At 38.9% G+C, this 15,952-nt stretch overlaps 1 protein-coding gene across 2 annotated transcripts in view; it reads left to right on the plus strand.

Moving 5' to 3' along the window:
* Window positions 1–13,571, plus strand: part of cpm (carboxypeptidase M) — a 41,569-nt gene extending 27,998 nt beyond the window's left edge. The window contains exons 5-10 of one of the 2 annotated variants that reach the window (XR_015941121.1): window positions 361–545; window positions 2,792–2,962; window positions 3,869–4,021; window positions 4,453–4,601; window positions 5,344–5,446; window positions 9,301–9,440. Coding sequence is in view for 1 of the 2 variants with exons in the window: in XM_088644597.1 (XP_088500723.1) it covers window positions 361–545; window positions 2,792–2,962; window positions 3,869–4,021; window positions 4,453–4,601; window positions 9,301–9,546 (904 nt within the window). In the remaining variant the exon portion in view is untranslated. Of the gene's footprint in view, window positions 1–360; window positions 546–2,791; window positions 2,963–3,868; window positions 4,022–4,452; window positions 4,602–5,343; window positions 5,447–9,300 lie in introns of both variants that reach the window. The other variant, XM_088644597.1, reaches the window with a different exon arrangement.
* Window positions 13,572–15,952: the final 2,381 nt, after the last annotated feature.

Raw genomic sequence — 15,952 nt, forward strand, 5'->3', positions numbered from 1 at the left:
GCTTTCCTATACCTTCTGCTATCAAACCCCAACAATCTGAATTAGGTGAAAATAGTAGGGCACATATTTTATGCCATATTCATATCCACTTGGATACCAGGGACAGTTTAGGATTCCATAAAGAATTTCAAAATTATATTTAAATCCTTTTAACTGCTCAGTGTCACTCTGGTATTTCCAGCTTTGAATTTTGAGGTAGAGTTGTTGATGTCAGCATACCGACATAAACAAATTTAGGTCGGTGAGACATTCTTACGTTGGTATCGGTAAATTTTCGGTATATCGCCAAGCCCTACTCACCAGGCTTTTCAGCCCCAGTGCCAGTGTTGCTTATGCTCCTCTCCTTTGGCGTGCATGCAGGTTCAATAAGAATGGCATCGACCTGAACCGAAACTTTCCCGATGCCTTCATGGAGGACAGGCGACCCCGGGAGCCCGAGGTGCAGGCAGTGATGAACTGGGTACACTCGGAGCCATTCATCCTGTCGGCAAACCTGCATGGTGGAGCAGTGGTGGCCAGCTATCCCTACGACAACAGCAACGGAGGTACTGGTTAAAGTAGATAAAGACTCACACATCTGCCTAGGGGTGCGAGCTGCTGTGGAGGTACTAGCTAACACAGATCGAGACTTGCTAGTCTGTCTAGGGTTACAAGCTGCTCTGGAGATATTGGTTAGCATAGACTGAGACTCACTAGTCTGTCTAGGGGTACGAACTGCTTTGGAGATACTGGTTAGCACAGATCGAGACTCGCTAATCTAAGGGTACGAGCTGTCACAGATTGAGACTCGCTGGTCTGTCTAGGGGTACGAGCTGCATCAGAGGTACTGGCTAGCTCAGATCGAGATTCGCTAGTCTGTCTAGGGGTCAAGCTGCACCAGGGGTACTGGCTAACACAGATCGAGACTTGCTAGTCTGTCTAGGGGTACAAGCTGCTCTGGAGATACTGGTTAGCATAGACTGAGACTCACTAGTCTGTCTAGGGGTACGAGGTTCTTTGGAGATACTGGTTAGCACAGATCGAGACTCGCTAATCTAAGGGTACGAGCTGTCACAGATTGAGACTCGCTAGTCTGTCTAGGGGTACGAGCTGCATCAGAGGTACTGGCTAGCTCAGATTGTGACTCGCTAGTCTGTGTAAGGGTACGAACTGCACCAGAGGTACTGTTAGCACAGATCGAGACTCACTAGTCTGTCTAGGGGTACGAGCTGCACCAAGAGATACTGTTGACACAGTTTGAGACTCGCTAGTCTGTCTAGGACTACAAGCTGCACCAGAGATACTGGCTAGCTCAGATCGAGACTCGCTAGTCTGCCTAGGGATACGAGCTGCACCAGAGGTACTGGCTAGCACAGATCGAGACTCACTAGTCTGTCTAGGGTACGAGCTGCACCAAGAGATACTGTTGACACAGTTTGAGACTCGCTAGTCTGTCTAGGACTACAAGCTGCACCAGAGATACTGGCTAGCTCAGATCGAGACTCGCTAGTCTGTCTAGGGATACGAGCTGCACCAGAGGTACTGGCTAGCAAAGATCGAGACTCACTAGTCTGTCTAGGGTACGAGCTGCACTTGTTTTTGTTTGGATGTCTGACATTCTCTTCCACATTCAGAACACAGCTTTGTGTGGTTATGTACTTCCCCTCAACCATTGGTTCCCACCCCTGGCCCAGGGAGAGCCCTGCGGTGCCTCCGTTTCATTCCAGCTGAATCTTTGATCCGTTTGCTTGTTTAGAATTTTGTTGGAATATTCCTGCATGCAGTTCTTGCTTTCCAAAGTGCCCAACATATTGTTCTAGACTCGTACAAAACTTCATGCAGTCTCTCCTCAAAATGTTTTAGTTTTCCCCTTTAGCCCTGTCTTAACTGCTCTTAATGTGTTAAGTACAATGTACTGTATGATATAAGGGTACAGGTGGAAATGACAGTGGACTCAGACACTCCCACAGTGACCAGTTGGTTGCGTTAAAGCTAACACAAATAAATACAGGGATTTCTTAAACTCAGAAATTGGTCAAATAATACCAAGTATAAATCCCATTTAATGTTGTAAAACCTGAAAGCAAATCCAAAAGTATTTCTCAAATAGAAAATTAAAATCAATCAGCCTGCAATCAAGAAAACTTAAGAAACTTAAGAGAGAGGGATCCCTCAGGACTATGCTGGGACCCACTGTACTGTTCTGTGCCAAGAGGTTTTATACAGATGCATGGGAAATTTCTCAAGAGGGCTTTAGATTATATGAGTCTCAATAAATATATTGGGATCCTCATCCAGAGGTATACCTAAAACCCTGGAGGTGGGGATGAAAATATTTTTTTTTCAACAAAATTATTTTAAAACGGTGATTTATTTTGTGATTTAAAAAAAGACTTACATGTATTGATGACATGACACCATCTAGCAGCAGCTCCTGAACTCCATAGTGTTGATAACTGTACAGGACTGGAATATATACTCCCTATTTGAGTATAATTGACAAAAATATTTGTATGAAACCCAACTACTGAAGGTGTTTCATATGTCACACCTTGTAAAAGAATGTGCAAACTTTTTGAATTTGTACAATATCATCAATTATATTTTTAGGTTTCATATATAAGAAACTTTTGAGCATAAAAAAGGATGACCATAGCTTAATTTCTAGAATCAGGTTTCAGCGTTTCTGGAATTGGTATACTTGAATTGAACTATTAGACTTTGCTGACTGGTGTTGTAGACATGTTGTCATTCATGAAAAGTTCTGAACCAGTTCAAGGCTGAAGTTCTCTTTTGTTGCCGTTCAAATCAGGAGCTGAACTGCAGAAGGGGTTCAGTATATCGCCAGACAATGACATTTTTGTCCACCTTGCTAAAACCTACTCCTTTAACCACGCTTTGATGCACAAGGGCAACAACTGTGATCAGACGAAGGCTTTCAAAGACGGTATTACTAATGGATACTACTGGTACGCCTTACCAGGTCAGTGGTGATTTTCACATTTCAAAATCTTCACAGAAACCAAAACAGGGAGGTGCAGCATAAGCACCCTGATTTAGTACCCTGATCTTTGGATTTCTATGTAGTGTAAATATATATTGGTTAAATATAGATTTAGATATAGTCAATGAGAGATGGTTTCATTTGATATGCATCAGATTCTATAATGAAAGAAATAAGATAATAAAACATACTCAAACAGTGGCTTATACTCAAAAACAAGGACAATGATCAATTCTTTTCTTGATTAATAATATCCAACTATCATAGAAGGTCCAGCCTTTAGATAAAAATTTCACTTTTTCTTTGTTGTCTCCTCTTATGCTCTTTTCTTTCTGGTATCGTCTGTTACCATAGTGGGATAGAAGATACACATTATCTTCTTCATTTCTACTCTTTCTGAGAATTCTTGTTCCTAGCAGCTGACAAAACAGTAATTAAATGGAGACCAGGCTGCTTATTGAAAGTTGACACGCAAACTGTAATTTATCTAATTGCAGAGTCATGGGGTTGAATCCAGACTTGGTCCTCTTACATGGCACAGTTCCTATAGGTTGTCAAATAACCCATTTTGTGTAGTAACTGGTGAAGATATGTCTCAGTTTTCACCTGCTCTGCTCTCAAAGTCACCTCTATATCTCACAGGTCCTTCTATGAGATTGCAAGGAATTATTTTATTTTTTGACCTGTACTCAAACACTTCTAAATGTTAATATATAAGCACAGATCTCAGGATGAAGTTAGAATGTAATGACAGACAGTTATTTTTATTTTATGTATAATATTTAACAATTGTTTTAAAACCAAATAAAACAAATAAAGTACACCAGATACAAAAATGCCAAAACGTGGAGCTCAGAAGAAAGAACGCCCTTTTATATTGTATAGGGGGTATGCAGGATTACAACTACGTCTGGGGGCAGTGTCTGGAAATCACTCTGGAGGTATCATGTTGCAAGTATCCCCCCATAACAGAACTCCCAGGACTCTGGGCAGCCAACAAACCTGCACTGCTGGCCTACATGCAACAGGTCCACCTGGGTGAGTGTGTGTTTCCGCAACCAGGCAAAGATAGGGCACCAAAACCCCTATTAACCATGTGTTAATTCCTTGGCCTGATGTTTAGTTCTGGTTTTAAAGAGGAAACTGTCTTTTGGATGAGCAGTGACCAAGACTTTCTAAGCTGAAAGTACAACATGTAATAGTTGGACAGATTTCTGGCAGAAGTGGAACTTAGCATAAGAAACGAATACCTTGTAGACTCTGACATGGGGTAGCCGATTCAAATAACCCTTTCAATGTACAGACCTTCAGCAGACATTGTTAACGGCTCAGCCAGACTGGCCTCTGCATTAACTAATTAATAGTAATAACTAATGAATAGATGCTTACAAAGGCTCATGTGACGTGGTGATTAAAGAATAATATGCTAAAGATCCTTTTTGTCATGTTTTAAATCAAACTCTCAACAGGTGTGAAGGGGCAGGTATTTGACTCCAATGGATCTCCAATACAACATGCTTTGGTGGAAGTGGAAGGGAGGAACAACCTCTGCCCCTTCAAAACTGACAAGAATGGGGAGTACTACAGACTCCTCTTACCTGGGAATTACACACTGAAGGTAAGGAGACTACTACAGCAGGGAAGGATGCTGAGCTCAGATAAGAGCCATCGTTTGGGAAGAGCGTAGGATGCACGAATGCAGCAGTCAGTCGTGGTGGTAGACCCCGATAAAACAAGAGGAGGAGGGTGCAGCAGTATTTGCCTAACTTATGGATAGTATATCTGTTAAAAGAGACATCCCCAATCACTCTTTAGATGAAAGACAGGGAAATGAGACTCCGAAGGAGGGCTGAAGTGTGATTGGAAGCTCAATGCAGATACAATGTCGAAGCAGTTGTGCACCCTCTTGGGTGATGTCTGTCTGCTCCACCTGCATTGACTCATTGTATTTGAGTTTAACCACTAGAGAATATACAATAAGCCCACATTCAGCTGTGCGGATTTAAAAAGATTCCCAAAAACATCGCCTACAGTACCAGTAGCCAAAAGAAAACGCACAAATGACAGAATACCTGTTTAAACATTTATATAATTTCTCTGTAAAATCCATGAGTAAAAGAAAAACCACTAACAACATCCACCACCACATAATTTCTAAAACTTTGCATCCATCATCTCAAGGCCATTTGCAAGGGAAGTTTCCGTAACACATCAGTTGAACAGGAGGAAAACCACCGCCATAACTCTCTCATAAGCACCTTACAGCACAATATAAAGATATGTATAATCCTTTACAAATGACATACAGCCTTACACTTAATCATAATTCAGAACAAGTAATATTTTCATTTGAAATCTAGGAGCCAAACCCCAGGTAGTTAGAAGTCAGGTGAAAATGATGGAAGACACCATTAAAAACTTGAGATCTGACAAGGACTCTGACGTGCAGATATAGTAGTCCTGGTATGTTCATTTGAAATTCTATTTTGCTATGTTTTTTTATATATGTTGTTTTATTGTGTTGTAATTATGTCGTTTTTTTAGTCCTATTCAAGAAACAAAAACATTCTCAAGTTTTCCTCTCCCTTGTTCAGTCAATAGATTGTAACAGGCTTTTTTTTTCATGGTGACCGTTTCAGTCCACATACCTAACTCAATCACAAAATTGTAAAAGCTAAATTTTGCCCCAGAATACAATTTTGCAAAAATGGTTTTGTGAGGAAAAATACAAACATGCGTTTCTCCACATGCATTTTATAGAAATAAGAGGTTCTGTCACGGTGACAAAATAGGAGTCAATATTACATAAAGTCCAAGAATGGTGATATTGGTGACATTACAACTGTAAACCTTCTCAGTGCAAACAGAAGACTTATAGCTGTGTGTAGTGGAATGCTCTGTCAACTGATTTTTTAAGAAAAGAAGCCCAAACCTGCCAAGCCAGTTAAATGTTTCCAGTACTGACATACTCAAATCAACAGGTTTTCAGCTCGACAGTGGGGTGTCTTCCAGAGAGATTGCTGTTCTAAATGTTTCCTGCCGCCTTTTTGAGAGAAAGAGCACAGAACACAGCACAGATCATCATTTGGTTTCTTCCTTCTATATGTGGAAGAACTAGATCCTTAAAGACAGCTCATATTTACTACTATAGAAAAGTATCTATTTAAGGCCTCTTTTACAAAGTAGACAAATGTGTTACATATCGTTACAGTGGTCAGGCAGATTCAAGGCAGCAGCAGAACAAGTGGTTTATTCGTCTGACCCATGTCAGAGTGTACTGCAAATTTACCACATTTTATTTTGTGAAGTACAGAGGAGTGTATATTCAGCATGTTGTGATAAAAGGGTAAGAATTACCAATACCTGAAGACTGATTATTTGCTTTGTATTATTCCACTATTATAACCACGTTTAATGGATTAATTTCAGCATGTACAATACATGCCACTCACATTGCTGTATAGCCTACTGCAGCCTTATTTCTCCGCACAATTAACAACATGACCTGAAAAGACAGAAAAGAGAATTTCTTTAAATAATTCTATATAGAACAGAAGCACCATTTAAAGATTGGTGCATTTACATTTTTCAAAAACTGTTTCAAACAATATGAGGACAAGTGTTATGATTAAATGACTGAAAAATAGATGGAAAAAAAGACAAATGTCTTTTCAAAAATAAAAATAAATACATCTACCAGAATTCTGTAATAGCTATGAGGTACAATATATACTGTACATATGTGCTTGTTGTATTCCTACATATGTTATGAAATCAAAGCTTAAATGGAACATGTCCAATACATAACAAAGCCAATTTCATTTAACTAAATAAACAATTGCCTTGCCTGCTCCACTTTATTTACTATTAAAATAAGCAAAGCAGAGCATAATTATAAACAGTCTTGAAGCGGTCGCCTTAGTGTGCTGAAAACATTCACAAACAGTAAGCAGAGCACTTATGTGACCTACAGTGTAAATAACAGAAACAATGCATATATTGTCTAGCTCTTCTGACCTTTTTTTCCCTACATTGAGCCTGAGTTTTTATTGGGGACTGTGAGGCCCAGCTGTTAAACAAAATATTTTGTAAATCAGGGGCAGTCAAACACTAGACATTCCAGTATCCCAAACATTCTTCTAGGCTGTAACTACAGATAATTAAACAAATATTGATGTATGGAATTAAGGAGTTGCACCAAATAGCTCCATGGAAACAGATAAGAAGTAGAACATCGTTGTAAATAAATTAACCTTTTTTCATTCATGTGCTTTGCGTTATAAGGATGTAAGCATGAAACAAAGTTCTGTTTTAGGTTGAACTGTGCTTTTACCACTGCTGAATATCAGCTACAGGTGGTCCAGTCCGGAGTGTGGAAAATGCTGTTATTTTTAGAAGACGAAATATGATTTTTAAGAAAAAAAACTTTAGATAGATGAACTCCAGATGTCAATTAGTTTGCCTGTTTAAAGGTTAGCTAATAAACAAACTTAATAGTCATGAGATGTTAGTTTATTAGTATAATCGGAGACAGAGACTGCAGCTGTAGGACAAAAACAAAGATCAGACTGAATTAAAAGGGGTTCTGTTCTCATGTGTTGCTGCTGAGAGTTTCTAATGCCCCAGCAGTAATAAAACCTGAGACTGGCTGTACTTACCTTCAGGGTCTTCAGCAGTACCGTTTATATGTTCTTGATTAGACGTTTTCTGTGTTTTGCCACTTGCATAGTATTTGATTTCTTTATTTTTTCCTAGCAAGCTAGGATGTGTAATTGCACTATTTACACTACGCATAGTATTTTATTGAGACTAATCCTACATTTCATTTTGTAATTTATAAGTTTAACATGACTCTTTGACATGAGTATAATATAAATGGAGTACAAGTGGAAAGTGCAGATGACTGGAACCCTGGCAGACACTTCACAAGAAGCACATTCTTGTGTTTCACATTGGGCTTTCATTCCGAACTACATCCACTGGGCCACTAACAGAGACCTGCTCAATAATCCTGACTATGCCAGACACTACTGTCTTCAGTTCTGGTTTGGATCATTTTGCTACAATATTACACAAGAGATCATCCTGAATTTGCAATATTTATATGTTTTGAATTATTTAGTCTTTAAGACGGTTGTAGTCATCCTTATTTGTGTCATCCTAATTCATCCCCAAGTGCCGTAACTCTGAAAAAACTAAATTACGTTTTGGGGACACTGGAACTGGAATTAAGAATATATTCTCTGGATCTAAACTAGAAACTCCGAGTGGTGTTTGAAGATTATGCCCCTGCTTAGTTCATGTTATTACTGCACAGGAGCCCTTTTGGTATTTTGTATATTGTTTCTTTGCGCTTAATTTTTATTAGAATTTTGTAATTAGTTATTCATGTGGATACATTTAAGGCTTATAACTACTGCAATCCCCTAGTTTACCTCTCCAATATTACTAATATTGATTTACTTCTGCAAATAATATCAAATGAAGCACGGGTCAAATGTCATTAAAGGAAGAATAAAATAACTCTTGAGTTATTAAATCATAGGCTCTGCACAGTTGAACAATATACATATGGGCATAATTTTTCACCAGTGCTAAACAGTAGTCAGAACTTAAGAAAAAACAATTAAAAGCTTTGCAAATTAGAGAACTTCAGTATAGTCTGTTTATATTGAATTAATGTTCTACTTAACCTACAATAATACCGTTTTGCAATGTGACTGAGGGCTTTGGGGATTCACTGCTCCACACCCTCACCCTTACAGCTCCATCACTCAGTAGTCCTCACGCAGCCATAACAAATACCAGTGCTTAAAGAAAAAAACCTCCAGGAGTTCATTTCTCCTGTGTGGAAGAGTTCCCCTTTTCAATTTCCACAGTGAAATAAGCCAAGATAAGAGGGGTATTTGTGTCCCATAAAAGAAACTGAATGTTTCTTTTTCTTCACTATGTCATGTACTTACCCATGTGCCTTGAATTCATGAAGTATTTTTCTTTTCTGTTTTCTAAGTAAGTTTACTTTTCTGACCCCAAAGTTTCAGGTCGGGCAGTTTGAAAAATTAACAAGCACGACATCAGTTAGGTTTCTTTCATAATCCTAATTTTGGCTTGCTCATTTATTAAATCCTGTTTCACATCACAATTTCTTTGGACACTGAATTGGTCTTGCTAAATTTCAGTTACAAAAGGATGAAATCCCGACAGGATTCTAGACAAATTCTGTGGAACATTTTCAAGTAGATTTCAGTTCTGCTATTGCATAAGTCCCTAAAAAGAACAGGAAATATTTGACTAAACTCTTACTTTCTTACTTTCAGGTCACCGTCCCCGGCCAGGAGCCCATAAAGACGACGTTACACATCCCAGACGGGCCTGAGAAATTCTCGGCCCTGAGATATGATTTCATCGCTCCACGGCCTGTAGTCAGCGCTGACCCCTCTGACCCCACGAGAGCATGCACCTCCTGCATACGGAGGCTCCCTGACTGCAGCAGAGCTGCCGCGGGGCTGCACTCCGGCGGCCTCTTCTTGCTCATACTGGCACTCTGCAGACTCCTGCTGTGAGACATGCCCTGTTACCACGGTCTTTCCTGTGCTTCACTTTATCCGAGACCCTCCCACGTACAGAAATCACCTGCAGCACTCATACCTTAATTCATGCAGGTATAGGGTGCTAAAAGACTTCACTGTGGGAGCACGTCTTTAAAGTAACAGCCTAGGATCCACAGGAGCTAGACATCAAACCCCAACAACAGCACGAGTGTTAAGAGAGTTACCGGTCAGAACAGACTGAATAAGCTGCAGTAATATTCAGCTACTGCTTCTGACAACCTGCTCTTTGGAAACGTATTTCACCCCAAATCAAGGATAGTTTTCTAACAGGGCTTAATGGCTTCAGGCTACAGCGTTCTCCATGATGCGAGTGTGTGCGGTGCTATTCTTTTTTTCCCCCTGTGATCCTGGCTGTAGAAAATGCTGTGTTCAGCTAATTATTGCCACCAGCTGAAAAGGGCACTGAGGGCACTAGAGGACTATGGAAATACACAATAAAACACAGCGCAGATCCTTTGAGAACCTTGAAGAGTACAAATCTGAAACATCCCACCAATATGCAATGAACATACATTGGAATCAAGCAGGTTGCTTTTCAGTCATATTTATTTTAGTAGACATTATTAGAGACCTTCATTCTCGGATGCCAATGTGACTCGCAACCAGATATTTTAAATTTGACTTGTGTCACTTGAATCCCTGGTAATTCAGTGCTGAATTACTCAAGAATACTGGATTGAGAGCATGTTACCCCATGGTTAAGAATTTGTTAATAAGCTTTTCCACCTACTGCTGTTAATTACAATTATTTAAAATTTACTACCTGTTTTGCTTACATTTTGTCTAAAGAAAAATGAAAAATAGCATGAGCCTCACAATAAAATATTTGAACAGTTTTTAATAAGATGATGACAATGATTTTCGTGAATAGAAATAAATCTGAAATAGAATAATATGTAGTCCAGGTCTGGTTATAACATGGAGGCCAAACTGCAAATAGTCACCCCACAGGACTAAGCGGGAAAAAAACAGTAGATCCTTTTTGGAAAAAAAAGGAAGGAAAAAAAAAACAAATTCCTGAAGTGATTTGAATTTTAAAATCACAAACGGGGATCTCAGATTAAAATGCAATGCATTCCCAACAATATCTACGAGGTAAAGGCTCAGTGATGTGATAAGTATGATAAGGTTTTCATCTGCAATACCTCAAAACTAAAAATAAGGTCTGTGCTGATGTGTGGCACTTTACTAGCACTGTACGCAGTGCATTACGTTTAGAAATGAAATGAGCCCCTTAACAGTAGTATAGTGGTCAGCATTGCTGCCTTGCAGCACTGGGGCCCTGGGTTCGATTTTGGACACGGGGTGCTGTCTGTGTGGTGTTGCTGTGTTCTCCTGGTGTTCATGTGGGTTTCCTCCTACAGTCCAGAAGTGATTTGAAATTGGATGGCTGTCTTAAATCAAGATTCTTTGTGAAATGAAAGCCTTTTATATACCTGTTGTTCACATATGGATACAGTAAGAATGATGTATTCCCTTACATTAAGTATTAATTCTAAAAAAGCATCTAAATGTTATTCGTCTAAAATGCTGTGTAAAGATGACCAAATAATGCATCTTAATCATATCTGCCTTCATGTATTAAATATTTTGTAACCAACAAATTTCCATACCTTCAATGTCATCAAAGATTGCGGTGTTACAAACAAATAACTACCAAAAAGTGTGACTGGAGCACAGGTTCCCTCACCTCAGTTTAATTCCAGTACACACCAAATGTTGGTAAAAAATGACAGAATCTTAAATGGTCAGTTTTCTCTTTGCCAAATTTTTTCTACAGGTTTAGCCAGCAATGGGTCCGTACTTGGCTTTTCTGGGCCAAGAACCATGCTGACCGACTCCTAAGGTTTCTGGATTAGTGCAGAACAGGAGCTTCAGTCTGTCTGAATCCTGATCAGTTTGCACACAGAGTGCTTCCACTGGTAGTTTACCTATGTGCAGATAATTGTCCTCACTGTGGTACATGAACAGCAGTACAGTAAACTCTACTGAAAAATCCATTAGATAATCATTCAACAATTTATAGGATTATCATCAGATATTCACAAAAACAAAGGCCTGAGTAAATTATTTCCTTTAAAAGTTCCTTTATAGTCAAATAATTTGCTAAAGAACAGAATGATTCTTAAAACCATAAAATATGTAATAATTTGGGGTAGTACCAATTGGCAAATGACTTGATAATTCCTTGGGCATAGTGTATATAGCGCTTTTTAACTCAAAAGATGAATCAATCTCTGAAGGGTTGCAGCCACCAGGGTGATTATATGCCAACAGGCCCACTACTCAACCAATAAAGTGACAACCTGCTTCATCAACTGAATTAAGAGGGAACTTTGGAAAAGCAAGACTGGACAAACCCAGAGTAGAACTGAGCCAGGACACCTATTTTTTCTAAAACTGCAAAGGACCAAGGAGTCACAAACTTGGTTAATGTCTAATCTGGAAGACAGCGCCACCTACAGCATAGTGCCACTATACTGGGGGAAACTGAGAATGGTGGCCCAGAGGAAAGAGCACCACCTATTGGTCGTAACAGCACCAGCAGCAGTTCAGCTGTTGCAGTGGACTTGATTTAAGTTTTTAAAAGTTTTTCATTCATTTATATGTAATATTTCATCGTGATCATTTAAAACTGAGATATATATATAGTTTATATATGCAAAATGACTGGGAACATACCAGGTTTGCAGGCTTGATTCATTATGAACCATATCGAGGCCCTGATCAACATTACCTTGTTACAATCTCAGTATAATGAATGTAAAAAAAACAAGGATGAAGAACAGTTTGTTATCAGGAGCTACCTTTTAAAAAAAGAGGCAGTTAGGCCAAAATAATACTAGTAAACTCTTATTGGATGATTTGTTACATGTCTTTTAAAGTTAGAAGATAACACTTCATTCAGGGGCTACAGATAATAGTCTATACAAATATAGGGATATTATTTTGTTTTTGAATATTTTAAAATTAATACACACCTGTTAGCAAAACGTGATAAAGACTAAAGTGTGGGCGACATTACAGCCACATAGCAAAAATGTAAATCAATCGAGGGTCAATAAAAGCAACGCATGAGAATTACTGAGAAGCAGTTTTTTGCTTTCAAGTAATCTTTTCTGTGGAAAGCCTGCTGGAGAGCAGGATTATCCCCTGCATGTGCTGTAATGCAGTGATTATGGCAAGATAACAGTTGTATGATTTGTAAAGCATACACATGTGTTGTCTTTAAACATACCCAGATCTAAATCCAAGGACTGCAATGTAGACGATAAGAACATAAGAACAGCTACCAAGGAAAGGAGGCCATTCAGCCCATCTGGGTAGAAAGTAGCTAATTGATCCATTAATCTCATCTGCCATTTACTGCAAGAAGCCAGGGAATCGGTTTCAATAACACAGCGAGTTCCATTCTCCCACAACTCTCGGGGTAAAGTAGTGTCTTTCTGTTCTCAGTTTCAAAAGCACTGACGTGGTTTTCACTAGTTCATTTTTCACAGTTCATGCCGAAAATGATCATGAGTAATTTTTTTTTACCCATAACATATTTAGCCTATTCAATTTGGAGTTAAAAATACAAGCATTGTGAAACATGTTGGCTGGTAGTTTACGAGTTTCTGAAATAAGCTAGTCACTAAGTTTAATGCAATAAAGCAGTTGTTTTTGGCAATTTATAATTCAGTTCACAGGCGTTTTTACTTGCAATTTAAGCATATTAATCACTTTTATTTTGTAGTGTTTGTCACTGTCACTGTATCTGTCACCATTTAACATTTGTTTTTGTCACATTCACCAACGAAAAAAGCAAGAGCACTCTATAAATAGCACACTGAGAAAAACACATGCAAACAGTGCTCTACCAGCTGTATTTGTTTATGACTCTACCTCACCATGTCCTCAGATTGTAAAACTTCCCAATGTGCCTTAAGGACAGCATTAAACTGTTCAGAACAGAATAAACTCAGCTCCGGCTTCAACTTTTCTATGTTCGACTTTTGTATTCTAAGTTTGCATCCCAGGATTGTGTTAGAAAATATTTATTTTTTCTTTTCAGTTTCAATATTTAATTGAGATTTAAGATCACAAGATTCTGGATCACTGAACCCATCTCTGAATATTCCCCCTTTATTGTTTTCCGCCAAGACCCTCCAAATCTCTTCTTGAATTGCTTGAAACTCTTACTGACTTACACCTTTGAGTCCAACTGTTTTCAATCCAGACTTAAATATAGCAGTACCTTTCTTGCTGGTGTTTCCTGCTAATGTAATAAACTACAATTCGTACAGAATGTGTACTGTAACATGATCATCCAGACATCTGCACTCTTCTCTCTGCCCTAGTTCCCCTTCAGATTTATTTTTTGGCAGTGCACAAGGACCTGAATAGTTTGGCTTGATTCTATCCAAATGGACTTGATCTAGAGTTACAGTCCTCCATGTAGTCAACAATTTGCCCTCTGAACTAGACTTCAAAAATCCCTGTCTCTCGCTTCAGGTCTTCAGAATTACTTTCTCAAAGGGCTACAGAATACTCTTATTTTAACACTGATCGCTCTATCACTTTATTAGAACAAATATCTTGCGTCCATGTGCTTCGGTTATTGCATTCTGGAGTGCAGTTCGCAACAACTGAAGTCATAAAAATACCAGAAGATGCATCTCAACTTGGTCCAAGGAAAGGGGACATGGGTTGGCACTTTCTCAGTCTCTGCTGTCACCTGTAAGTGACTTCCTATTTCCCTCATGAACCTTCCCAAAGAAGCAAGCGGCACATCTCAGCGATAACACTGCAGATGTACAGACACACAGCAACCTGTAGGGGCTGCGACTACACAGCACGCCAGGAGCAAAATATGGTTACACTGCCAGAGTCCCGTAGTGTTCAGCCCCCTGGGTGCTATCCGCTGGGGAATTAGGATAGGATTCATCAGTCTCTTTGGTATCTAGATCTTAAATCTAAATTTTAAGAATTCGTTTCAGGTTAAACTAAACATTTCCTCAGTTTTAAAACTGTCCCCCTTCATATGCTATATGTCTTGTATATAATAACCTATTACTTGTTCATATGTTCATATGTCTTGTATGCCTACTAAACAAAACAACATTCAGAGACATTCTCCACAAGCTACTAAATGGAACGAGATTTCATCGCAGAGAATGTGTGGGAACAGTTTATAAATGTCGGTAGTGGTGAAATACAGACATGTTGCAATGTTCCACATTGAGCCAAACAAAACACCTGTAAAACATTTGAAACTCCCTTCTGTAATATAATCAAACAATACAATCTGTGCTCTCAGTTTATAACTAAAGATCAGAAAAGGCTTTAACCTCATTTTGTTTATGGGAAAGCTGTCAAAAGACAGATGTTCAATATTAAGTATGTCATCTTAAAAACTAAGCTTATTCATCTAAAAAAATGGGAGCCATTTTTTTTCTCTTCAGGTCAGTGTAAGACCTTTTGTTTAAAACTCTGCTCAACGTTGGGGGAGTGAAGGAACTATTGTTAAATATGCATGAATTCTTTTGATGGATCTGAAATATTGTGGTTTCTGCTTTATGCTCAAACAAAGATTGCATATGGAACCATGTCTGTGTAGTTTAGGTTAACACCACAAATCTAGAGTTGTCTTGACTAATGATTCCTAAACTGAACTACTATTGGACGTGTGAAATTAATTGCAATGTGTTTTCCTCAAGTATGTTTTTCTTGGTCGGTGCTGCTGCCTTACAGCTCCTGCGTCCTGGGTTTGATTCAGGACAGGGGTCTCGTCTATGGGGAGTTTGCATGTTTTGTATGTTCATGTGGGTTTCCCCAGGTGTTCTGCTTTCCTCTCATTTCCCTATGACTCTCAGATGAGGATTATCTGTCTCTGAGGAGTCCCCCTGTGAATGTACCCTGAGATTCTCCTGCGTCCTGATTTAGGCCTTGTGCTTTGTCCTACAGACTCCAGTCTTGATCCTTACTAGTAAAAAGTGTTTTGATAATGGATGGACAGATGTTTTTTGTTGTTTAAAGTTCACCTTCCTTCCTTGGTTGAAATACTTCCTGGTAACTTTCGCAATCTTTCCTCAAATGAGCTGTAGGCTAGGATACAATTCTCAATGAGACAGGGGGGTGACAATCTTATCCAGTCACTTTCAGGATGCTCATCTAGAAATCCTAAACTTGCACAAAAACAGGAAATAATAATTGCAGGGAAGTACAAAAAGCGCTTATAAAATATGTGGTATAAAAATGATTCCCCAACCTTTCCTTAATCATATTTGCTGCGGATGTGCTATCGCATCAAGTTATAACAACAGAATACTGACATCAGACCAGTACAACAACCATCTGCACTCTGGATATTTTAACA

The sequence above is a fragment of the Lepisosteus platostomus genome, chromosome 9, assembly GCF_059453375.1.
Source record: "Lepisosteus platostomus isolate fLepPlt1 chromosome 9, fLepPlt1.hap1, whole genome shotgun sequence".
NCBI lineage: Eukaryota > Metazoa > Chordata > Actinopteri > Semionotiformes > Lepisosteidae > Lepisosteus > Lepisosteus platostomus.